Genomic DNA, 26,554 nt, shown 5'->3' with positions numbered 1-26,554 from the left:
TTTTCAAGTCTTTTATGACTATGTTCACACTGAAGGCAAAAGATTACCACTGGGTCTCATTAAAGATACAATCTGCTGCAGGATGGGAAAGACAATGACAAAACTGTGTCATTAATCCTGGTGGACTACATTATCACCAGAAATTGAGAGGGGTAGCAAAATGAGGTGGAGAGACAAAGCAAAATGATGTACAAAATTCCTGTTTGTAATTCAATAAACTACGAATTACATATAGGCCAAAGCCAGAGGAAGCATCAGCCAAAAAGGAAATAACATTCCTGGAGGAATTTTTCCAAAAGTTTTGAAATTTACTTTCTTAAGAGCAAAATGATTACTTACCGCATCAATATTACCCTTTAGTGTTTCTATCCTGCCTGCAAAAAACAGGAATATGGCTCCCTGTAATAAATAATAATAAAAACACAAGTATTCTATAACAGTTTTCAATCTGGCCATACAGTCTAGATCTTTCAATTTTGGCACAAAAACATTAAATGATCACACCAAATAAATTATGGTTCATTTTACCTTTGGATAGCGTGCCAAGTAAGGCTTAAGTAGTTTTTCTGCCTCCTCAACATTTCCTTTTCCTGTCCCTAGAATGTGTAAAAATGCAAGTGATAAAAATAGTTAGAAAACAAAGCAAAAAAAAAAAAAAAAAAGAGAACAGGAATGCAAGGTACTGATTTTCTATGCTCAACTGGCCAACATATTAGTTCCTCTCTCCACTAAGTAAGGCATAAATACAGGTTGGTGCTGCACTAAGGCAGCAACAGGAAGCTCTGAAAACATTGTGCTTCCTGACTTGAAAACTCAGGCACAAACACATTTTGTAGAACGATTTAGCAGGAGATAATACAGAAATACACATTAGCAGGAAGCTGTCACCTCCCAAAGAAAATCCAATGTCAACAAAGCAATTATCACTTACAGTCATTATTTTAACCTCCCCAACAATGCACCCGGTTAAAACAGATTTTAGTTCTCACAACTCTCTTGGCCATCCCCAGTATCTCCCTTCTCACCTGTTAAAAAAAACTCCATTTTGAAAATGGAAACATGCTCTTCAGTTATGATCATAACTGTAAAATGGCCCACAAATAACCTACATTTAATCTGCTTACAAACAAACAATTCACCAACAAATAGGTGAATCATCTTTTTCCCCTTTGTGTCCCACAAGAACTAATCAAATCCAAGAGTTATTATAAACAATCTTACCTAACACAAAGGTCATGAAAGTATGATAGCAAAGCAACAGCATGGTACACAGCACAGACCTAAAGCTGTATGATGATGCTCCCTCTTGAAGCTGCAGCAGACCATGTTCCTGTGCAAACACAGGGAGGGGGACAAGGTGTTGGGAAAGAGCCAGGGCTGTGCTTTGCTGGCATAACTTCTGCAGGGTCAGCTACAGATTGCTCACTCACCAAATTCCCTAAAAAGCACTGAAAAATTCCTCAAAAGGCACTAATTCCTGACACAGCAACTAAAGATAAAAATACACCTATTCATTTATCTAGTAGTTTTTCATGGTGTTACTGCTTAGCCTGGGAAACACCTGGTGACAGAGCAGCAACTTGGGATGTATTACATGATTAACATAAGAAAACGAGAGACAACTTATCACTGTGATCCAAGCGCTGCTAAACAGCATTCCAGAAACAAAAGTTTTGAAAACAAAAAAAACCAAACAAAACCCACACCATTGTATAGTATATTCTTGTTTGCTGTGGTTCACTGCACAGAAGAGTTAAAGGTATCAAGAAAATAAAATCTGCAACAAGCAGAGCAAAATATGTCAGGGTAAAAAGACATTTTAAAGTTTGCCAAGAACAAAAGGAGCTTTGCAATGATGTTGGCCCACTACTACCAGTGGAAAAATATGATGAAAAGAAGAGTATTTCTGTTCCCGTTGGGAAGAACTAAAGCAATCAAGTATAACACTGTGTTCATAGTCAATGACAGCATGATGGATAGCCAACTTTAGGGATTCAAGTTCCTGAGGCAAGAGCATTCATCAGCCCATTCTAGGACTAGTTCCAGGATATCAACAGCAAGAATATAAATATGCAAATATATCAAACAAGAGACCTGCCTATTTTTAAATATGCACAGTAAGACATCCACTGTGTGCTGGGACAAAATCTGTTTAAAAGTTACTCCACCACTGCCCTGGAAGGTCAATGGAGCTTGATGTGTGTGACTACAAGGACACCTTTTCAAACCAGCTACACTATAAATAGGAACCCTGAGGAATGTCTATCAGAGGCATCAGGAAGGGCATCAGGGAGAGCCCTCGGAGCACGATCCCAGCACAGATTTACATCTTTTGTGTGTCCTTGTTGACTGAGGGGTGCTACAGCACCACGCCTTTATTGCTGATTGTGTAAACACTGAAGCCTATAATCATATTCTCATTTTCCTCAGACATCTATTTTTGCACTTAACTAGTGCAGTTAATTGTTTTCACATAAATATAGGGGAGGTTGTGCTTTTGCTTCTCTGTGTTTTTATTTTGAAAAATCCATGTATTATATTAATTACTGCTACACAGAAAAAATTATTCATATTTGCAGATCAATTATTATAATATCTAGTAGTTCTAAAATAATGAAAATACTGACTTGCATGTCACTACAGAAGAAATTAAAAGATAGTAAAATCTTTACAAAAAATCAGTGACTTAATGGAAATCAAGTACTTAGCAAAATCAAACCAGCTTCATTTTTTGCTGAGAGGAAAAGTTTGATGGATACAAATAAGTAACAAAATATTATATATTCAGCTTCTTCAAACTGCCCAGATGACACCCACAAATATTTGTATTTTTAAAAAGTAGCACTTCAAGGTAGAAGTAAAACAAAACATTCTGTGGAATGAATTTTGGCAAAAAAAATTTCCAAAGTACATTTCCAAAGTACAATTTTTTGCAATGAAAAATCTTCAGGCTTGACATTTCACTGAGCCTTTACTCACACTAGGCCTTACATTATCTTCCATATTATATATATATATATATATAAAAATATATATAATGAATGTGAATAGCACTAAGAATTATTCAAACAGACTTTGTTTGTCATATAAAATAATGTAACCTTTGTCAAGTTGATCTCAATTATGTTTTAGTCTCAAAAGCATATTTGAGTGCAGCCAAACACAAAAGTTATAATCTGTATGGACAAGGAATGAATCCACACCCATCTTACACAGGACTACATCCTGGATAGCAGTAACTGGATTAAGAATATTGCCCATTCATCAGAAAAGGGCTGCAAATCTGACGCCCTTAATTCTAAATTCTTGAACTGAGTAGTTATACAGGCATGAGAAGCTCACTGAGCAAGTTAGTTCACTCTGTGGAATGTCCATAAGCCTATCTAGTCCAGCAGAGGTATAAAAGGCTGTTTACTTTTCACTCTGCCACCTGAATATCCCAAACTTTCTGTATTAATGTAATAACAATCAGTAGAAGACACAGCCTAAATAAAAGAAATCTAGACGTAGTTGTTATCAGTATTTTAATACCTTCTTGTAGAATACACTGCAGCAAAGCTGCTTCTCCTCAAAAAAACCTCTTGCAAACTGCTTCTCTTACAATGGGATGCCCAGAAAATAGGAATATGAAGGGTGTCACTGGGAATCATGTTCTACATCCCACACTCCCTAGCTGGCCTCCTGAGGCTCCCTCTGAGCCGGGCTGAGGCAGAGGGGCTCCCCTAAGGAAGAGTTTGGCACAGCAGCCTGGATCAGGCACATGAATCACCTTTTCTAGCACCACCCTTTCTCCACAGGGAGCCTACATGGATTAGCCAACAATCCCCATCAGCCAAGGGAGTGCCAGGAGCTGGGCAATGTATGGCTCTCCAGGATCAGACTGAGGATCTGGGAACCAAATCACAAGCAGCTACTTGAGCCTGAGGAATAACTCTGCAAACACACTGCACTCACTTAGGGACTGGCCCAGTGAGTACATTACATTTAATTGTCAGAACACACCTTCTAACCATAAATGACCCAAAACTATCTCCCACACCTATGTCACAACTGATAGAAGCAATCCCAGAACACCAGGAATGAGCCTCCAAAGTCCATTACAGGGCATTTGGTGACAGTATAAAACAGATGTCAAGGCAGTAAGTGTTCATAATTTTTCCAGAGAGACATTTTTGTAATTTCCCTAATTAACATTAACACATTTCAGTTTTATTTTCACACAAAACATAAACTACTCTGAAGGATATAAGATAGAACACAGAGCAGACACGATCCAGTGTGGTAACTCTCAGCATTCTGTGCAAGTTCCTCATGACATCCCACAATCTAAATCCCAAGACTGTCACTACATTATATTATATCAGTATCTTATTGATTCAGTTCTTGTCCCAAGACATCCAATGGTTGATTCAGGATTCCCCACGTGAGCACTGGGGATTCCCACAGCAACTGCAGGATGAACAAGGACAATGCTCAAAATTATTATCAGACAACATTGAGACTGGTTCATATTCATTTCAGCTGTTACTGTTCCATGACTAAAACCCATCGACTTTCCTGAAGCAAAAGTTCTTGGATGTTAGTTTTAAAACATTCTTTTAATTAGGGATCTTGGCAATGAAAGCAAAGCAGGGTCATTTTTCATATCCATGGCCTGACACATTGCTGCTGGTTTAGCAAGGAGGATGGATATTACTAACAGCTTTGCAAAGAACTGACTAATTAAACTGATAGGGCATTTGAATGTATCTCATTAAATAATATTCAATTTAAGCTTCATTTAAAATTTGAAGAGACCAAAATGCAATTCAAAATAGATGCTTAGTGAGAAACTGGAATTCAATTTATTAGAAATTGACACATCAAGAGTATTCTTCAGCTTTGGGTAAAATGTCCTCCCACATTAAAAAAAAAAAAAAAAAAAAAAAAAAAAAAAAAAAAAAAAAAGTATCATTTGGAAGAAATTGGTTCTATCTGACAGGTTTCCTGCCTTCTCATGAAATCACGCTGTCATCTGACCCCTGACAAATTGCACTTAACATATGGTAGGCTCACGTCAAACTGTTCTACAGTTTAGCAGCACAGCATTTGTAATCACCTATAAAATAAGCACAAGAGTAAATATTAGCCTGAGACCTGGCAGAGGAGGCGGTGGGGAGGGTTCAGGCTTGCAGGGAGACAGTGCAAGGAGTCTCCTGCTCTCGCGTCACAGGTTAGTCAGGGCTGAACACCCAAGTGCAGATGGGACACACACTCCACCTACTGCCCAGGGCGGCTGCTGTGCTCCCCAGCACAGCCTCTGCCCACGAGGCTCTTCTCTCAAAAATGGGCAAAACTGCACTCAACTTCACTGCCCAAATGTGGGGCCTGTGCTACTAAACACAAATAAGCCCACGATTTGGGTAATGATGCAGGGGAAAGGAGCTTGAACAGCGCACAGCTGGCACATCTTGGACTGGAAGGGAACAAACATGGCCTCAGGCTACTTTTTATATTTTCTTGATCTTATCCCACCTACTATTTTGAGACTCCAGACTGCTGTTAAGTTGATCATGATGTCCACAGAGCCTGCAAACAGCTTAGGAAGTGCTGGAGCTTTGGGCATGTCCTCATTTGCTGTTCCCCATGACATGACTCAGAGATAAACGAGAGTCCCCAGGGGCAAACATGCTGGCTTTGAGGCAGGTTGGTATCGTGGAGGATCACACAATGCAAATTTATATCCAGTTTTAATAAACATGTGACCCACACCAAAATCAAGCTGTCCTGCAGTGCACTACAGCTCTCCCAGGTAATCTGTAAACAGCTCAAGGCACTAATCATGACTCTGCTGCACAATCTGATACTCAGAGGAAGCATTTAAAGGAAAAGGCTGCAGCACCAAACACAGGTATATGAAAATCTCCTGGACAAGTGCAGCACAGATGAACAAACTTTCCTTTCCTCCTCTGTCACTGCTTCTTTCACCCTCTAGACTCCTGTATATTGTCTGGTTGGAAACTTTGGAAAACCATCACTGGAAAGGACTGCACATGCAATTACAATTTTGCTTTTGGCTTCAGGCACCTGATTCACAAATGTTAAATGCAGACTTTTTTAGGGTGTTAAAATAAATTTTTCGACAAATAAATTCATTGTTGATCAATGAACTTCGATCAGCATGTTTAAAATGCTCCTTTGTATGGAGGGCAAACAACAGGGTTTTGCTCAAATTTATGGTAATCTAGGTCATGCTTCAGTGAGTTATTAAGAAACTGTATTAGGAGCTGACTCATCAACACAAATATCAGCCCACTCACAGCCATGCAAGAAATCCCAGGGCCAAATAAAAACTCAGTTGGAGGGACAATTTCCATCTGCAGGAGTAAGATGAGCATTCACCAAAGTATTCTCAGAACTCTGCTGGTATGTGAATTGCCTTTACATTGCCTTTACATTGCTTTAAATGCTCTGTTGTTGAAACTGACAGGTAGAACTATTTGATTTTTGCCTTTACTTCTGTGAAATAGCTTCTGGTCTGCACCTGGAAATTTCTAAATTGTAATTCACACTCTGTTCCTTGCTTTTAAATAAGACATTTTATTTTCAGATATAAGATCCTTCCTGTAAACCAATAAAATTGTGATGACAGTCATTCACCTGCCATGTAAGGCTTCAGCTCTGATAAAAAAAGACACTTTTCTCCTTAAAACTTGTTTTGTAAATAGAACGTATTATAAAAGAGTGAGTTTTCTGGTGCTCCATTACTGAACTTCCTTCCTTAAACATCTTGCTCAAACAACATAGGTCAGACTGGTTACTCTACAGGCAAAAAAGCACTTACTCCCTTAGGCAGGAGACTTTAGGTGCCACACTCAAATTTCCAGTTGCTATTAAAGCACAAATAAAATAGATTTTTGTTTTCCCCTGTCATGCAAGAACCTGTCAGGAACATTCAGACCCCATAATGACAGTAACCACCAAGGAAGCTATATAAATATATTAAAGGAATACACTTCTGGCCACAGATTTCTGAGCACAAGCCTACATCAAAAGACCAGTAACTAAAAACCTAAATATGTTGACACCCCTGTATTAGCCATTGCCTTTACCATGTTTTACAACTGTTTCAACACTGAAGAATAGTATGGCAACCTTTGAAGTGCGATAGTTCAGGAAAAAAATAAAGCAAAACTGAGCTGCATGAAAGCATCAGTGCCACAGTGCACATGTGTGATACCAGAGGGTTACAGCTAATGTGAGGGAGAAGAGAGAAACTCCTGCCTCTGTTCTTTAATTTAAGAGTGAGGGGAACGTACCAATAATATTTAGTTCACATTTACCTTATTCCCAGAAAATCCAACAAACTCCAGTAATCTCAGAATCCGTGCAGGAAACATGGACAATGTCTATAGGGAAAAATATAAGATTTATGCAGTAACAGACTTTCTGCCTATCAGCTACCAATGGCCTCCTACAATTTTTCCAAACACAAGAAATAATTAATAAAATTACTAAAATCATCTCTATATGACATTTTTTCAGGGTAAATGCATACACATGCTGTATTTTACATACAATTTAAAAAGAAATAGGTTTAATATAGGCACTTTGTGTCTCCAGGATGCCCTACACAGAAGTATGTTTACACAGCACATGCTTAGTAACTCCAGTACTCCTTGGATGTTTCAGAAATGCTGGGTTCATATCACAGTCCATATTTGTTCTTTGTGCAGTAAATATGTTATTTGGCATGTGCCAGACTCATGCAAAGCAATGCAAGCAAAAGAAAGCTCCAGGCACTTTCTGCAGCCCATCCCCTGAACAACCACATGCACCCTCACCAACTCTGGGTCAGTCCCTCCCCAGGAACCATCCTGCACCATTTGCTGACCTGCTTTTTGTAGAACACAAGCAACAACAGCCAACAGTGGCTGGAGCAGCACCTCAAACTTCATTGATGTACCCCACCCCTTCCAACTGCCCTGCTAACAGCCTAGATCCTGGCAGTTTTCCAAGTGTCAGGTAAAGAGTAAGTGGAATTCAACAGGCAGAGGCAACTGGTGCTTCTGGGCAAGGCTTCTCTGTGCCCTCCATGCCATGTTATGGGCAACAATCTCTTTGTTTCTGAAGTGTTATTATCTGATGTTCTCAGACCAGACACTGGGATCCTGCACTGTCAGAGCACACACTTAATTTTAGCCACGTGATTCATATGATGCCAGTAGAACTTCTTAGGAATTCAAGTTAGGGTCATTTTCAGGAGGTAGCAGGACACCAGCTCAGGATGAGAGTGTTGGTACATACCAGGTTAAACGCTCCCACTCCAAGTTTTACACCTCCCTCAAAATGAAGATGGTTCTCTCCTTTGACATAATGTGGGGACTGTATAAGACTGTCCAACTCCCTGGAAATGCACAAGATTCTGTTACAGTGTCAGTAAATAACATGATTAATTATAATTCAGTAAGAAAGTAACCCCTTGACCTTGAACTATAGTTTAAAAAAGGCCAATTTGTCATCTCACTCAAGTGAACAACATTACATTTTGTTGGATTTATCAACAAATAATTTCTATCACATTACTATAAATTAAAAACTGTGGAATCCTGGAGAGGAATTCCTGTCAAACAGGCACAGTCAATATTCAACCACATTTCAGACTGCAAATGTTCCAAGGATGGCTGTTGGGAGCATCACCAAACTTTGCCACTGCAAATCAAGATAACGGAACAGTGCACGAGACTTAAATTTAAATGAGCAAATTTAACTTGAGTGTCACTAATCCCTGGACTGACTGCATGTTCAAAAGAGTATTTTGTTTTACATAGGAAAAGGCAACTGTAATAAATATTCCAAAATGGGCAGATGCATCAGAAATTACTTTCACTCATTTTTCTAACTTTTATAGGTCTCAGCTTTGTAGTGTCCCTTTATTTCCCATGCAATCCAGTTCAGCTTGAAATCAATTTGCCTCCAAGCTTTCTATAGCCATGTAGTTTTTACATTACTGTTTTAGTTTATTTTGTTAATTATTAGGAGAAGAAAAACACTGGAAAAAATGGAAGCATGTATTTGTGTTCAGGCTGTCACTTTTTTCTGATTGTGTGTCGCCAACAGACTCAGCACTGTTCCCTGTAAGCGTAGTCTTCTGGACCTGCATTTAGAGCCACCTTCAACCCACACAAACATGGGCACTGTCATCTCTCTCCCTTCCAGTGGACCTCTGGAGAACCTGGACTTGATGCTGTTTTGTATCTGCTGGACACAAGACATTTTGTGCCCACTCTGAATCAAAATTTATAATTCTAAAATAAATAAAATATGATCCATATTTAGCCTTCACTTTTTACCGTACTTCAGCTACTGGCATTAAATGCTCCAAAAAGCTGCAGCTGGTACTATAAATAAATGCCATTTCATTATGCCTAAAGCCTACAAGACCTGCAAATTCTGCTATGCTGACACAATGAACAGTACATCATTTAGAACAGTTAATTTTTGGACATAATTTCAAGGATATAGTACTTGAAGTAGAATCCAAATCAACCATAATGTTAAAGTCCTTTGTTATGCAAAGGAAGAATCTGTTTGGGCTGAGGAAATCTGTAGATATGAGGTCCATAATAAAGACTCAATAAATACAACAGTAATGAAATTGTGAATTGGATCATTTCATCAGCAGCACTTTTTACTGATAGAGTGCACTTAATGACATCATCCCTCTGACTCACCTGTAGGTTTGGTAACTGTTGCGGACTTTGATGCCTCCTTTTATGAAGCTGACCATATTCTCATCCTGTTGGAATGGAAAAGCATTAGCAATATGAATTTCTAAGGGCTTTTGTCTTCTGAAGATGAATACACACCTGAAACATAACCAGCATGACACAGACAATATAAGCCTCTAAGACATAATACATGGATTTAGGATTTCCCTTCTATATTAAAATACTTTTTTACTCTGTTTAGACACAGGCATTTTGTTTTAATGCCTTCTGTGAACAGTTTAGCCCTTGTCACCTTTGAATTTGTATTAATGAACACAGGGACTCAGCTAATAGATTCACCTAAATTACATGCATTTGTGGCTCTTTCAAAAAATAGCTTTCTCTCATTTGTACTTGAGTGTAGTTAGGATGTATCTGGTGCTGAGCCAGGAAATGTTCAAGTAAATTGCCTGCTCCCGAGAGTCTGCAGAATACAGTTTCATATCCTAAGAGTGAAGCAAGGTCAGTAAAATTATGCAGGATATGCTCTTTCTGGTTTGAATATTCACATATTCACATCCGTACTAGGAAGATAACATGTTACATGATAAGCTATAATAAACTGATAAATGACAGCAAAGTATCTGGGGGACCATTATTTAGAGGGTCTTTTGTTTCATAACTTTTTGGAGGCACTTTCTGGCCTCACTTATATAGTCTGTCATTCTGGTTTGTTTTGATGTCTGCTGTTACTTTAAGACAGAGAGCCTGCATGTGTTTTAACAGAGGATACCATCACAGAAAACATCATAAGTGGGCATTGTGGAGAAAATAGCATGGTTTAGATGAATTAATTAGATATACTAAGTACAGCATGTTGGGGGGGGGGGTGCAGCACGCCCAGCCATGTGTAAAGGTTTAGTTATATTTCTCTTTGACTGGAAAGTGGAACAAGGAAGGAAGATGGTTTTGAAATGTTTACACTCAGAATGATACCGAAAACAGGGATAGCCAATGTGAGAATTTTTCAGCCCTTGAAAAATGCTGAGATTACATTTTATGTGTTTTCAACTAGATTTGGTCATTTTTACTAAGCATCAAAACTAACCCGTTTCAGTAGCTGTTAGAACCAAGTGTCTCTGTTTAATTTTTCAAACTAGTTCATGTGTTCATGAAAAATTAAATGTAGAAGAGAACAGGAAGCAAAGAGACCTTTGCAAAAGAGGACAAGAAATTGTTTTTGTACACTTAAATCTCATGTTTCTATAAACATTTTCATAAACAGATAAAAAAAACAGTCCTTAAAATCGAGAGACACTGCTTTAAAATGCTCCTTTCCTATAGACATAACAGAGAAGTTGTCAAAAGTCTTCCTTCCATAGTTTCAGATCTCACCCAAACTGTCCCAGTGCTAGAGGCTACTCATCCCAAAGGAAAATGGCAACAGGTAGCTACACCTTGGTAATTTCAAAGCCCATCATCAGTACTCTAGAAACTACTAGAAGCTCCCCTGATTATGAGTGTTGCTTTGAAACAATAGTTTCTAGCAGAGGGACTTAGCAGATGGCTGAAAAAGTTACACGGTTCATAAACTGTAAGCAAAATAAATCAGAGCCCACCTGGCAACTCCCAAACACTATAAAACCACCACCTGCATTCCATTTCCTATCAGCACCCTTGAGCCAAGAAGCAGCAGCCTTTTTCTGACTGTGGCTTTTATTTACTATCCCCTTGGTAGATGAAGACGCCCACTTTCATACAGCAAGTACAGCCAAATCAAGAAGAAAAATCAATTATTTCAACTGTGACTAACAATTAAAATTGCATGCTGGAGCCCTAGCAAGTACTGCTAATGTTGCTCCATCAAACAAATTAAGCTTCATTAGGACAGACAGATAAAATCCAAAAAAAAAGAGGGAGAGCTCCCCTTAACAGCACTGTTAAGGAGAAAGCCAAATAGCTATGCAGACCATAATTGCTGTTCAAGAACAAACCTGTGAGAAAGCAGTCTTGGGAAAGCAAACACCAGCCAGACACAAACAAAAGCCTTGCTTGTATTCCAGCACAGCTTCAGTGACCATCTTTTTTTTTTTTTTTTAATCTGATATCCCAACACATCATTTGAAACTTGGTGCTTGCTGCAGTTACATTTCACACATCCAAAAGGGAGTGGGGAAAGGTGTCATAGGGCACTCAGCACTATGTGTCTTGACATAAGTATTTTTTAATAATCATGAGGGAAAACTAAACATTCTAATATCTCATCAGATAGTCCAGATAAAATCCTGACTTGATCCAGCTGAAAGATCAATTAGATCAAATTATAGTCTTCTACCAGTCCATTTAGGAAAATAAACCTGCATGGTATTTTTCCCCCAAGAGCCATGCAGGAATCCATACCTGGAGGAATGTGAGTGCTGCTCTCTGAAGTAAACATTCAGCATAACAAATTTCTGCATGGATCTCCTCTAACATCACACAGAGAGAAGAAAACAAATCAACCAGTCAAAAAGTAATTAAAAAACACTTAGGCCATTAATGTAGGAATAAGATCACAGAGCTCAAACTTGGAAAAATATTTTCCAAATTTGCTGTAGTGTTTCAGTTCTAGACTACTGATGTAACTCCAAACAGAAATGACATGCAGTTACAGAAACTTTGCAGAAATTTTTCTGGTGTTTTCCATAAATTCCTGGATCTAGAACCTTTACAGACATTTCAATACTTCTTTCTAGACATTTCTTTACCCATCAATTTTTGGGAGTGCTGAGTCAGAAAGCAACAAGACCAGTGATTTTGGATTGGTTACACAGCAATGGCCAAACCACTGACATTTGGTACAGCAAATCCAGATCAGTGATTTTGTCAGTGAATTCACAATTTGCAAGCACATATTGAGTGAACAATTCTACAGGATTCAAACTGCATAAATAAAAAAGGAAAGCATTACTCATGTGAAAGATGTTACCTTCAGTGAAGTGTTCAAGGCTTTGCCTATGCACAAGGTTGTTGATAGAATCAGCTACAGTAGATTTCTTCCTAAATCTGCAAAAAGTCAGTTTGGTCATTCTGAAGGAGCATCAACAACAAAGAACCGTATCTTTCAGTCAGCCTCTACAGCCAGCCTTCACACAGTCTCTAACGTGCCTCCAGTGCTCACCAGCCCCCTGTTATCTCACCACACACACAAACTTCAGCTGAGTGCACAGAGAACTCAGACAATGTGGTCTTCCTGGGATCTGTCTCTTACCTTTTGTGCACAGAAATATATCTTGATGAAGGAGAGGGATAAGGGAGTGTTTTGATTTGTTTTTTGTGTGTATGGGTGAATGTGGGTGCAAAAGTGGGAGCACAGTTGACTCAGACAGACAACTGCAGTACAACTATCACCCAGGGAACATTCTGCAGTGTTTGAACATGGTAAACAACTTCCAGACACTGCAGAACCAGGACTACAGGTAGGACAAATTCTGATTGACAAGCAAAATCAGATATTGTGGTAAACTGAAGTTTTCAAGACTAGACTGCTGAACACCCCCATTTATGTGCTGTGATCCTTCTCTGAGCAGGAGGCTGGACTAGATGACCTCCTGATGCCCTTCCAACCTCAGTTTTCCTGTGATTTCTGTAAGATTACATTTCCTTTTGTATCCAGTAGTCTTTCAAAACTTTCCCAAGATGGAACTATTTACTGTTGGAATTGCTCCAGTCTTACCTTTGACAGGTGGCTTGAGCTTCCTTCATGGTGTTCCCTGCATTCAGTATGTCCTGAGGATCAAACGTCATCATAGCTTGCATCTCCAGTATGGTGGCATACGTCAGGGCATGATACATGCTGTCTTTAGTTCTACAAGAAAACAAGAACTTTAGTTCTGCAAAGCACAGCTGGTTTGACTGTATTATTGCTTTTAAAAAGCAGATACAAATCCAGTTCTAGAAATATACCAGCCTCATGGGAACAAGGTCTAAATGAGCTAGAAATCAAACACAAAGCACACAAAATAATCAAGAAACAGTAATAGATTGAGATTTGTACAAGAAATCATGTTTACAGTTCTCCATACTCTGCTCAAATGAATTAATTCTGAGCTGAGGATAGATATTTAAATATAAAGCACAGGAATTAACCACATGGCTCACCATTCAGAAACAATAGACTCATGGTGGGGTTTATTTTGGTGGGGGTTTTTTATTCTCTAATGAATGCCAGAACATATGACACAGATCCAGCTGATATTCTTCTAGTTTTGGACAGTTACTCAGTACAGGCTCAAGGAGATAAGGAACACAATACTATAACCATGGCCAAAATAGAATGTCCTTGAAACAGATCTTCTCACCAGAAGCATTAGAGTCTGTATCAAAAAGTACAGCTTTTTTCTCCTCTCCCCTTCTGCCAACCCTCCACCTCAATCTGTTCAACTTAAGTATTATTCTGTAGGGTTTCAGAGAGTGCCACGTTGGCAGAAAGCAAAAAACTTTGGCATTAGTGCAAGGAAAACAATTAATTCCTATGTGCAGCCATTGCTGGCATCTTTTCTCTGACAGCAAAGAGGGTTTATATATTGCACACATTTAGAGCATTCACCTGTGTCTGGTGTAATTCTCTGCAAAATATCTTCAGGCACAGAGGTCTAATAAGGATGACTTGAGAAATATGTTGAAGGGCAAGCTCAGATAAATTCCTGACACAGAAACTCTCTGTAGACCTTGCTAATCCACCCCTGACAAATAGCACAACTTACGACAAATACTGTTAAGGAGCAACAATTGCTATTTCAATTGCTTACACTCTAGAACAGATCAGATAGCTCTGTATGGCAGGGCTATATTATATATTATATTCAAAAATACTTGCAGTCAAACAAGGATATCCTTTCAAAATCTCCACCCTCAGCACACCTGTTCTCAGTGTGTTTACTTCAGGTGCTTCTTCATTTTCTTTCGAGGAGAAAGTGGTGGGCCAACAATGTGCTCTTGACAAAGATAGGGCTGCATTAAGAGGAGAGTTGCTGCCAGCAGGATGAGACAGGGGCTCCTTCCCCTCTACACAACACTGGTGAGGCCCCTCCTGAATGCTGTGCCCAGTTCTGTGCTCCTCAGAGCATGGACACACTCAAGAGCAGGGTGGTGAGGATGATTAAGGGACTGAAACATCTCTCCTATGAGGAAAGGCCAAGAGAGCTGGGGCTGTTCTGGCTGGAGAAGAGAAAGCTCAGGGTGTTCCTATAATATACAGAAATACCTGTGGGGAAGAAGCAAAGAGGACAGAGCCAGCTCTTTTCACTGGTGCCCAGGATCAGAGGAAATGGGCACAACATGAAGCACAGGAGGCTCTGGCTGAACATCAGGAAACACTTTTTTTTTTATCATCAGGGTGACCATGCAGTGGCACACATCATCCAGAAAAGTTGTAGAGTCTGTATCCTTGGAGACATTCAAAATGGCCGTGCTTGAGTTCATGACTTTCTGAGGTGCCTTCCAACCTCATTGCCTCTTATTCTGTAGGGTTTTTTAAGGAAAAAAAGTCAAACTTTAAAGACACCTCAATCAATGCAATTTCTCATCCCAGAAATACACTTGCCTCCCTAGGTTTTGGTATCTGGACTGAACTGAAAGAAAATTTAATGGGTAATTTCAGATCATCCTACATTAATCAATAATCTATTAATTCACTGTGGTGACCTGGAGTTTCCCAACCCTCACACTGACGATGAAGGGCTTCTTTTTCCAACACACAGGGCACAGAGCAGGATGGCTGCACTGAAGGAATTTGCCATGCACATCTTTAAACTTCACTGCAGTCTGTGCTCTGTGGCTGTCCTTAATTCCTACTTGCCCTCACCATCTAAACCAATCTAGCAGAAAAGCTGTTTTGGGAAATATCCTGGTGCCATAAGTGCTATAAGCCCCAGACTATGCTACCATCCATCTCATTTGCAAGCTAAGAAGAACAGACAGATAATGGAGAAATACTTTAAAATCCAGTGGAGTTAGGACAGCTCTTTCTTGGCCTCGTAGATCATGATTCTTTCAGTAATGATAATGTAAAGTAGAAAAAAATGAACACACCAAACTGCCAGCCTGATGAAGTGTTTCTGTTCATTAGATTATTCATCAGCCGCAGTGGGCACATAAAAACACGCTTCATCTTGTATTTACTAAGCAAAAACCCTTCCAGGGCTTAAATTCAAAGCACAGGGAAGTGACTGAAATAATACCCTTTCAAAATTACAGAAATTTGCTTTCTAAAGCAAAGCAGATAAATATTAAAATCAGTGCACTAAAAGGAAAATTAGTACTTTTCACATATATGTGGTGAAGAGAGATTTCCCTCTCCAGCAATTTGTTTATGAAACCAAACTACCCCTTCTCTAATCAATAGTTTCATCTATTTTACTTCTAATATTTAAAGGAGATAATAATTAATGTCTATCATTAGCCAACTGGTATTTAGCAACATTCAAATTTGTTCTTTTTATTTCAGGGGTGGGAATGCTGGCAGAAATGCAACTTATCTATGTTATTTCTATTAACCATTCAATTAAAGTTGCCAGCTACATCCTGGCATATTCCCAGGAGTTTTAAGGCCTGGATTTCATATGGATGGATACAGACTGAAACTTATCTTTTCACTTTTCTTCTTTTGATTCCTCAGCAGCAATTTCCTCAGGACATTGTTGGAGTTAACAAGCCTCTATGACATGAATGCAACTAATATTGTGATTAATGACTTATCCCAGTAGTTGGTATCCCATGACTGAATAAGAAGATTATAAGTAATATCTTTAGGCACTTATGGAGTTCTGCCACATGCCTCTTCTCCAACCATGGTGCAATCATTATCATCTTGCAGTACTGCCCTTTCTTGGAGCTGCTGGAGAACACTTTTATTCCTGCTCTAGAACAAGTGCTTAAGTAAGAATAGTCACAGTTTTCCAGCTGAAGTATGAAAATCAAAAATGCTTGGCTTGGTTTGTCCTCAGAATTAACCCAGGGCTAGTAATCTTTTGTGAAAAATAGCACTCAAAATCTTTTCTGTAGATCCTTTACAGTAATCCAGCAGATAGGACATGCATTCCTAAGCTACAGAAACCTCAGATTCAAATCCATATGTTGATTTAGTATCAAGATGCTTCCAACACTTAAAAGAAATCCCAAATCCAACCACAGAGTGAGACACTGCACAGACCAGTCAACAGTCTGTTCATCCAGGAGGACTCAAGTGAGAGATCAATGCCCAAATCAAACTTGCATCAGGAGAATGTGGTCACAAGGGGCCCAAAGGCTTTCCTCATCTTTGATCCTAGGTTCCACCCAATATCTGAACAACCCACTAGATCCATGGCACAGGCTTTCACAGAAATGCTTCAATTTGATGAACCAACATTTTCTGATAAAAACCCTTTTCCTGCAAGACTCCCCAGTAGCATTAAGTTAATAACCAGCAACAACCTCTCCAGTCAGCCACCACAGCTCCCTTGCTAACACAGGCCACCAGGATGGCCCAAGACAAAAAGCTGTGCTTCAACAAGAGAATCCCTGAGCCTTTTTAACCAAAGCCACTTTCCAAAATTCAGAATCTGCAACATTCTTCCAGCAAAGAGGTGAGACCAACAATTGTGTTAGGATTTGCTTGCAATTAATTTACTTACAAAGACTATAGAAGTTGTGTTCTTCCAGACCTCAGGTATAAAAAGATAAACAACCTTGCTCTTGTTCACGACATTCCTTACAATAAATAGCTTACCCAAGCTTTGAGCAACGTATTTATCCAAGCACTGTCTAGAGCTTCACTCTACCTGGGTGTGCTTCCCCCTGTTCTTTCACCCCTCTCCATTTGACAATCACACCTGACAATCAAACCTGGGAGATCAGCTCCCAGGGAAAGCTTTCAAAGCACAGTCATTCTAGAATTAATATTCCACCAAACAACACCAACTGCTTTTTGGAGTCTATTTTCAGAATAAAGTCAACTGCCTGGAACAAATACTTGTCTTATTATTCCTTTAATATTGCAAGCAGCAACACATGTGGTGCACCTCATCCAATGGTCCAGATAATTCTGTCAGGAATTTATCTTATTTACCATTCTCCCAACGGATCTGATATTGCCAAACTATCAGGTGATTATGCCATGTTTTCCTTCAGGATAATTATTAAAACATTAAGCATTTGTCTTGGGAAAGGAAGGGGACATCTCACCAGAATCAACCCTTAATTTATTATTGTCTGTTTGCAATTACATGCGGGCTAAAATCCAGTCAGCATTTAATGGATTTACTGCATGTCTCAGGGCTGAGAAGGAAGATGAGATTTTTTTTTCCCCCCTGCTCCAGTGATTGGACAGTTTCAGTATTCAGTTATGAATGTTAACAGTTAACACATTACATATTGAAAATCACTGCTGTGCTTGGTGACTGAACTTTGGGAATTTCTTAAGAGTTCTTAGATGCAGTGTGAGTACTCCATATAAAAAGATAAATTTAATTAAACTTACTGCAGAAAGCACAACATAATCAGAACCCACTATTGTACAATGATTGTTAATAATAATGAAAACTGACTCTAAAAGCTAAAAGGTAGTTCAGGAAACAAGAAAAGTTATGTAACATGAGGCAAAAACACCAGATGTATTTTTTCTGTGAAATGAGATCTCTTCTTTATAATGGATTTGTTTTTCTTTGTGATGGATTTGCTTTTCTAACAGGAAAGAAAAAGAGCTTTACCTCAACACAAGTCTAGACATCCTCCTCAGATATTTATTTTTAAGCTGTTAGGAAAGCTCTTCTGATTTTAAGCCTCACACATTGTGCCAAATCTGCTGTCAGTTTCACATGGTACAAATTAGTTGAAAATACACTTATTGTGGAAGTCAAATGTGAATAATTTAGTGAATCTGCATTAATGTAATACAGAGCAGAGTATCTCCTACACCAGAAGTGTTAAAGCCACAAAAACTGAAAATATTAAATTTTCCACAAGCATGTAAAAACTGAGAAGCATTTTTCTACACACTGATAGTATGTTTATGGACTGTGAAAACTAATTTCAAAACTCAGCACACCAAAAGGGAACAGTGAGGAGCTGGTGGCTCTGAAAGAAAATACTCAGGACTATCACATGTGCCCACTCTACAACTCTTCTCATTCCTAAAGAGATGGAGTGTGTCCATAATGGATTTCATCTGTGGAGAAATTCAGCATGCTGTTTCTTCATTACACTCACAAAGATCATAAGTCTCTATTTCCCTCACTGCCAAAGGCAACAGGAATAAGGGCCTCCTCATAACAGGCTAACATGAAAAATTAGTTTCAAAATGGTTTTGCAGTGTGGAATAGAGTCAGGTACAAAAAGAGAATCAGCTCATGAAATATGTTCTGCAGAGCCCAACAAAACCTGAATGAAAACCATATGCAACAGAAGAAGAATGGATTTACAGAAAAAAAACAACCCATAGCCTCACTAGCTTTTGCAGTGTTTTGGAAACCTGCTGCAATAAAAAATCCCCTTATTTTATGCTAAGCACTGAGTGAGCCTTCCCAGATGGGCACAGGGGCTTTACTGTCAGGATGTAATGAAAATACAGTTATTCTTCTTACCATTTTTATTATATCTTCTGATGATATATAAACGCTAAACAACTTTGCTGTGAATAAATCCAACATTATTTATACAGCTGATGCTATAATTTATCATTAGTCCCTTTCCCAGAGTGTACTTACATGGCTAAACTACAGATTCTGGCATCAAATATGAGGCTGATACTTCAGCAAAGGAAATATGTAGCATTCACTGTAGTTACCCCTGATGCATACCAAATACACACTATGAATTTTACTTCTTTCATATTCCAGTGTCCTAAAAGAAGGCATGATGCAATTTGCTGGTGGCTCAAAAATAAATTGAGCAAATTGGGTGGATGGGGGAGAAATTTAACCACAGACTTCAACAAGCCAAGAACACAGGTAACTTCAGGACAGGGTATGACAGATCACAGACATTGTAAAGACAACAATTTTTAGGAACTATTTAATGACCTCATTGCTTGCAGCTGGGCCACTCATTACAAGTTGGGCTGCAACATAATTAGGAAACAGAGTGCATGACCACAACACTGAATTGCAAAATGAGCTGTGAGAAAGTTTCTGCAAGTGGTTACAACAACGAAGAGTTCATACCTAATGTTTCTCAAACCTTCAAGTGATGGTCAGTTGCTCATTTAGAGACATAACTATAATTATTCAGATTCTCACAGTGTACAGAAAAATATGGAAAAGAAGACAAAAATAAAATGTGACAGAAGATGGTTTTTACTCTTCCAGGGGAAAGAATCTCACATTGTGCATTACAGCTGAGGACATTCAATGCTATAATTTTAGAAGACAGATAAGTTCTTTACACTTGTGTGAGTAAACAACAAGATTGTATTTACTCACACAAGTGTAAAGCACTTATCAGTCTTCCCCAAAACTTAACACATTTACTTACCACTTCCTTCTGAACCACATACAGACTTATCAACTATTAAGAGAGAACCAACTGTCTGGCCAAAATCTCCTGAGAGATGGTGAAGCAAAGAAAAATAAACAGAGAAAAAGTAGGGAGCCTTATCAACTTACTTTGCTTGTAGAGAAGCCAAAGCATCCGAGAACTTGTTGTTAAGAAATAAATCCAGAGCTGCCATACATTCACGTAGGGCCACGTTGAGGTCTGACGTAGATGACCTGCCAGAAGAGAAGATAAGCTCAGCACATCTGTTCTCCTTCTACCAGTGCATTACTGCTGCATTTGAACCCCCCTTCCCCAATTCCAGATTTATTTCCTTGCATAACCTGCTATTTTATCTTTAGTGATTGCAAGAAGTGACTCCTTTTATGTTTGTGGATTTGTGGTTTGGGGGTTTTTTTAAACTATGCTTTCATTAAGTAACATGTGAAAAGGAATTGAAGTCTTTCATTTTCTGAAAAAAAAAAAAAAAAAAAAAAAGACAACTTGCACATTCTTTATGGTAAGAACCTGGACATGCTGAATTTGCCATGTGGGTGCACAGCAATTTGATGAGCTCAGGTACCAGGATCACAGAAGCACTGGGTGACAATGCACATCTCATTGTAAGGCTGCCAGACTCCAGCTGGTGACATCATGATTATGTTGTCACTTTAAGGATGAGACATTGTCAGTCTGCATCAGAATATTACACCAACTGCTGCTGGAACATCTGCCTTCATTCAGCTCATGTTCAGAGTGGTGCCTGAGCAACAAACCACTACAGACTCACAGGTGGTTAAAATTTCCCATTGTGCATGTTTGTGGGAACATCACTGTCTCTAAGAAGTGCCACTGCACTCAAAATAAACTACTGTGGTATCTCAAAGTCAGAAGACTCTCAGTGACTTAGTCTGGCTGTACTTTTCTCCTGTACAACATTCAGATGTCAGCCTGACCTGTCACAAGGCTTCTCAGCTGGTCTTTAGGTTACTTACAACAGGATAATACAGACCAGCTGAGTTAGTTTGGCCCAAGTTCACCACCACCAGAACTGCTGGACAAAAAAAAAAAAAAAAAAAAAATTCCAAATAAAGCCTTGCACTAATGAAGTTAAGGTCACCCAGAGCCAGTGTTAGGACAGTGGAAACATCTGCATCCAATGATCAAAGAGCTACACTGCACTAATATATTGTGTACAAGCATGTACAAAACATCCTCCAACAAAATACAAACAAACCCTTACCATGTTCCTGATTCTGAACAGCCCTAACCAATGTGATCTATCTTGTGACTTAGAAATTGTGTTAGTTCCTTAAAAAGTAGCACAACACAGAATGCTGAAAGAAAACCAGAAAGCAAAGTCCTGATAATATCTTAAGGAAAAGGCAGGGGAGCACAGCACAAGCAGATAGCATCAGTAATAACCACCCACTGGTGGTTTGATTTTGGTTTCAGGAATAATGACTGCAGAGAAATAAAGAGTATAATTATATATACAAAAAGCAGGACTTTAAATTTGAGAGAAACATTATGTGACGCTGTTCCTAGTGGCTTTGTCATCACAACTTCAGCTACACTGCAAATCCTTTTGCACCCAAGGCACTCTGTGAGTGCTTTGCAAGCATTGATTAACCAAGTTTTGGCATCCGCCTCATACAAAATGCAATATCATGTCTGCCTGTTCTGAGCTATTCTGAGCCCTGCTTAATAATTAAAACTTGGTCAATTATCGCTTATTGTATTAAAACTCCTACCTTCCTGTTTTTAAATCTGTGTCCCTGAACCAAGTAACATACTTAACAAGAATACAGCACACCTTCACCTGGTTTAAAATATTTAGATTGCTAGCATTTTACCTGGGTTTTTTTGTTTTTTCGTTTCTTGTCATGCAGGAGAATTACCCCATTCAATACAAATAAACCTTTTCAAAATGCTCCTTTGAAACAGAAAGATGACGAAGAATAAAACCACTGCTGAAGCTCAAAGCAGAACTAAGATACTATAATCACTTGGCATCTTTCCTGGAGTAACAATGCACACTGCTACCCAGAGCAGCAGAAACACAAGCGGCGCATTTCCCTCACACTCCAAGGAAACCTGCCACAGGATGTGGCTCCCAAGTCAAGGGCTTAACACCTGGGCAAAATACACACCTCACATAAATGCTACAAACCATCACTTGTCACTGTTAACAATAGGGCAGAAATACTTTAAACTCGAGGGTGCTCAGCATTTTAGCAAACTGATTAGTCATGCTTCAGTGGGCTGCAGATTCCCTCCTGCTTCCAACAGCAGGATCAGAACTGCCTCTAAGCCAAATGCAAAATGCTCTGTGCTGCTACTCACCTCTCTGCTGAGCGTCCTGCGTGTTCTGACATAGTCATTGTAAGCCCACTCAGCTTTTAGGCTCCAGCATCAGCAGCGCTCGGTGCTCCTGAGCCAGCTGCGAGTGACAGCCCCGGTGGGAGCGCAGGGCAGCGCCTGCCTGCGGCACCACACTCTGCGATTGGACACTGCCACGGGAACAGGAGCATCGCTAATTCACCGGCCACATCCTACAAACCAGCGAGTCGGAAGCCAGCCCGTGGCACGCCAGGTTCATGTGCCACTGGATCCAAATGCAGCTGGATACCTCTAATGTAGGAGGAGCTGGCGGCTGCCAGCCTATCTCTGATCTACAGACCTGTCTGGAATGAGCAGCAGCATCAGCCACCTTTTCTCCTGTCCAGACCGGGCAGAAGCCAAATACCCTTGTAATTACAGACCTGAAACAACAAGAATTACTGCATGTGGCAGTGGCCCACATCAGAAAGCTGCGAACCAGAAGGGAGAGCCAAACGAGAGCAGCTGACAGGCGGCTCTCAGGCAGTAATTGCTGCAAATGTGAGAACCACGCAGGCGAGAGACACAAGCAAGTGCTTCTTCCCAGCAAGGATTCTCCACAAAACAGGCTCCAATCCAGCAGCCAAACTGCTGCTTCTTGTTAGTTCTTGTACCTTTGGGAGGAACTGAGACTTTACACGCTCTTTGTAACAATCTCTCTTAAATGCCATGGAAAATGAGGTGAGTTGGCACTAACAATTTAATCAGTGGAGTGAGTGCATCTGGCTGATTTTGCCCAAAATGAAACAGTGAATTCCCCTGAACTGCTTCGCTGGCACATCAGCTGTACCAGCCCTGTACACAACTACAAGCAGCATTACCAGTCCTTCCACTCATTATGAGAGCTGGACTGTGGAAGTTGATCAGCCATGATCTACTTACATAAATTAGTTTCTCCAAGAGCATCTAATGGCAGAAATTATCTGTTTGCTAGATTACCCAAAGCAGTACCAATAATGAAGACATACACTGCAGAAGGAAGACCCAAGAATGATAAACCAGCAAAGGACAATTCCAGGAAGATACTCTGAATCTATTAACATACCTGATTAAATCTCTTGCTGGTTTTATGGCATCCTGTACAGAAAAGCCTGTGCTGCATTTGGAACAAAAATTACTGTAACAGATCCACAGGCTGCCTCAATAATGACCCCATTACATGTTCCTAACAGCATTGGGTACCTAGACCACAGCAGGAGATAAAAGACATTACTGTTTTTTTTCCCCTAGTTGGGAATAACTACTGGTTACAACTGAAAATTAACTGTCTGGCTCCATGGCAGAATCACGGGCTACTCTGAAATGGTTTTTCATCATTCTCACTAGCTGAGAATTTCTAATTAATGCTGTATTCTCCAGATAGTCCTCAAATATGGTGAAGGCTCTGGCTGTCTTGGCCAAGTTCTTCAAGACTTGATTTGGCAGGTTTTTATTTGAATACCACTGCTCTAGAAACAACTATATGCTCAGACAACCTTCAGTATGCAACCTCTCCTCCCCCACATATATGTATGTTTTCTTTTAACTAAAGAAAATAAATGTAAAAACTCAGATCTGAAATATTTCCACATTTAGGCCATTTCCCCGCTGTTTTTTTCAAGGTTCTTTCCTTTCTTGCTTTTGGGCAGCAGGTTTTGCAAGGACAGTCATATGGTTCTTCTTGTGGTTTTGTTATTCTTGGAATTGTTGTTTTCTGCCCCAGGGACCACGAGTGGGGTTGCTTCACAAATCACAACCACAGCATATCCTGGTAGTTGCAGCAAGAACTGCTCTCCTTACTCCACTGCATCCCCATTGTCTCTAGCTGGAAACACAGCTCCTTGGAATATTCCAGGTAATGCCCCTTTTACTTAAGCACCAGATCCCTTCTATGTCAACAGCAATATCAAACAAAATGAATAAGCAGAAATAAGCAAAACCAAAATCTGGAATATTAATGAACAGTAAAGCATATTAAAAAAATATTGTGTTTACCATTATCAAAAGGAAAGAGGCACATGATTTTTGAGCATGGGTGTTACCATGTTTATGCATAATTTTATTTCACTGTGTATATGACATTGACTGGTTTCTAACTACGAGTTTGCAGTGCATAAGCTTTGTGATTTGTCACTGGGTTTTACGCATTTCTTCAATAACAAAAGCATCTTGAACCTTATATTGTGCAAAATGCTAAAATCCTCAGCCTCAGTAATTATCAGAACTTTAAAAAGAAAGGTAAGTCTGAGGTTTGTGCCTTTGTAGTAATGCTTTTAATAGTAATTCAAGAGCTCCTTCAGTACTGTGAAACATTAAAAGCAAGTTAAATCCGATGGATGCATTTCTCTGCCAAATCTACCTTATCTGCATAAGTCAGTTGCAGTTGCGTGGGTAACTTCACTTAGAGGAGGAGAATAAAATACAAAGAACCAAACACCATTTAAGCTTCACCAGTGCTAACATTTCAACCATTCACAGATGTGAGGAGCCTCCCAAAGCACATTTCAAAGGCCTCCATTTCAGTGTTAAGGAAACTTCCCTGTCTGACCATCCAGGAGCCACTGGCAGTCACACTCCCATCACCTGAGCTGGGACCAAACCCCTTCACAGCTGCACATCACACAGTGAGACAGGCTTGACCTCCAATTTCCCATAACAGTCTCAGATGTCCCAATCCTTAAAATTATTTCATCTTGGTGCAGTAACAAAATAACAGCTTGAGCTGGTGCCTCCGAGGACGGACTTGGAACAATGGAACCCCTGGGGCTTTTAAACCCTCATCGTCTAAATAGGAAAAAGTCTGGGGGTCTTCAGCCCCTGCTGTGTCCCCAAGTGTTCCTCCCTGTGCCCTTTTCGTGCAAAGGGTCAGCAGTTCACACCCCATGGTATCCTCATTGACACCAGGATGTCCTTCCCACTGCCTGTTTTCAGAAATACATAAAAATATGGAGATTCTTGCCATGACACCATTTTCTGTTCCACTGGATAATCACAGGGACATTAGGAGATACCAGGGTACACCTGGGGTTACTTCCTTAAGCCTTTTCCAGTTCTCCACATCATTCCTAAGTCCATTACTACTTTTTTAAATCATTGACTTCCTTGTGCAACACTGCACTAGAAGTTGTGAGCCTGAAAAAAATCTCTACATTCAAAGAAAACAAAAAGCACATCACTTGGGAAGAATTCTTTTCTTCTGCAAGCATTTCCAAACCCACATGAGATCAGAAATAATCTTGGATGAAAAGAACAAATAAGCAGTTCTCACAATAATTTGTTACTATTCCATTTTCAGACAATACAGAAATATCTTCATAATTCAAAAGCAAATAAGCTAATGCAAGAAAATTAATTCTTCCATATCCCTTCCAGTTCTATGTGCCAAGCTGTTAATACCTCAGCACTTATCTTTCTGTGTTCTTGAACACTTTTCTGGCCCATGTCTAAGTCTCCTCAGTGCTGCAGAAATGCCATTACTTCAACAACAAAGCAACTGGAAAGGTTTCAATATTCATGTTCTCCAAATATTCTGCATAGAGACACAACAGTGATTCAATTCTGGAATTCATAGTACTTCAAGTTGTACATGGAGTATGACACCATTTATTTTTGAGGTTAATTCAGCTCTCAAATCACTGAGTTATTGATGCCTCAGCAATGTCAAAGGTCTTTTAGAAAGCCCTTCTGTTCCAGCAAAGGCTCACAAATCAAAAGGTTGTGGCAAAGCAGTCCAGTGAGCAGCACAAAGACCAGGGAACTGGCAGACTCATGTTCTGCCCTTGGTCCCACCATGTTTAACTTGGACCAAGCAGGATCTAGTTTGCATTAGGCTCACAGTTCTCATCCTGTATTTGAATGGGCAAACAATGCAATAAATTCATTAAGATAGGTTTCTTCAGACAAACAAAATGTAGTGGTGTCATTTCTACTGTTCCCTTTCCTTGTTGTGCTGCCATGACTGCTCAGAGGGCGAAATGCACCACTGTGGGTGAGCACTCCCAGTCAGCAGAACT

At 39.6% G+C, this 26,554-nt stretch overlaps 1 protein-coding gene across 1 annotated transcript in view; it reads right to left on the bottom strand.

Annotated features, from left to right (window-relative positions):
• The window catches only part of TTC39A (tetratricopeptide repeat domain 39A), a 42,926-nt gene that overhangs the window by 11,861 nt on the left and 4,511 nt on the right, over positions 1-26,554 (bottom strand). Inside the window, exons 2-11 of the mRNA XM_053950932.1 lie at positions 20,312-20,416; positions 13,405-13,536; positions 12,658-12,734; positions 12,090-12,157; positions 9,714-9,778; positions 8,287-8,386; positions 7,323-7,388; positions 1,222-1,330; positions 529-596; positions 340-399 (exon numbers count right to left, since the gene is read on the bottom strand). Of these exons, the coding sequence (XP_053806907.1) occupies positions 340-399; positions 529-596; positions 1,222-1,330; positions 7,323-7,388; positions 8,287-8,386; positions 9,714-9,778; positions 12,090-12,157; positions 12,658-12,734; positions 13,405-13,536; positions 20,312-20,416 (850 nt within the window). The remainder of the gene's footprint in view (positions 1-339; positions 400-528; positions 597-1,221; positions 1,331-7,322; positions 7,389-8,286; positions 8,387-9,713; positions 9,779-12,089; positions 12,158-12,657; positions 12,735-13,404; positions 13,537-20,311; positions 20,417-26,554) is intronic.

The sequence above is a fragment of the Vidua chalybeata genome, chromosome 9 (assembly GCF_026979565.1).
Source record: "Vidua chalybeata isolate OUT-0048 chromosome 9, bVidCha1 merged haplotype, whole genome shotgun sequence".
Taxonomy (NCBI): Eukaryota; Metazoa; Chordata; class Aves; order Passeriformes; family Viduidae; genus Vidua; species Vidua chalybeata.
This window is presented reverse-complemented; position numbering and strand designations above follow the sequence as displayed.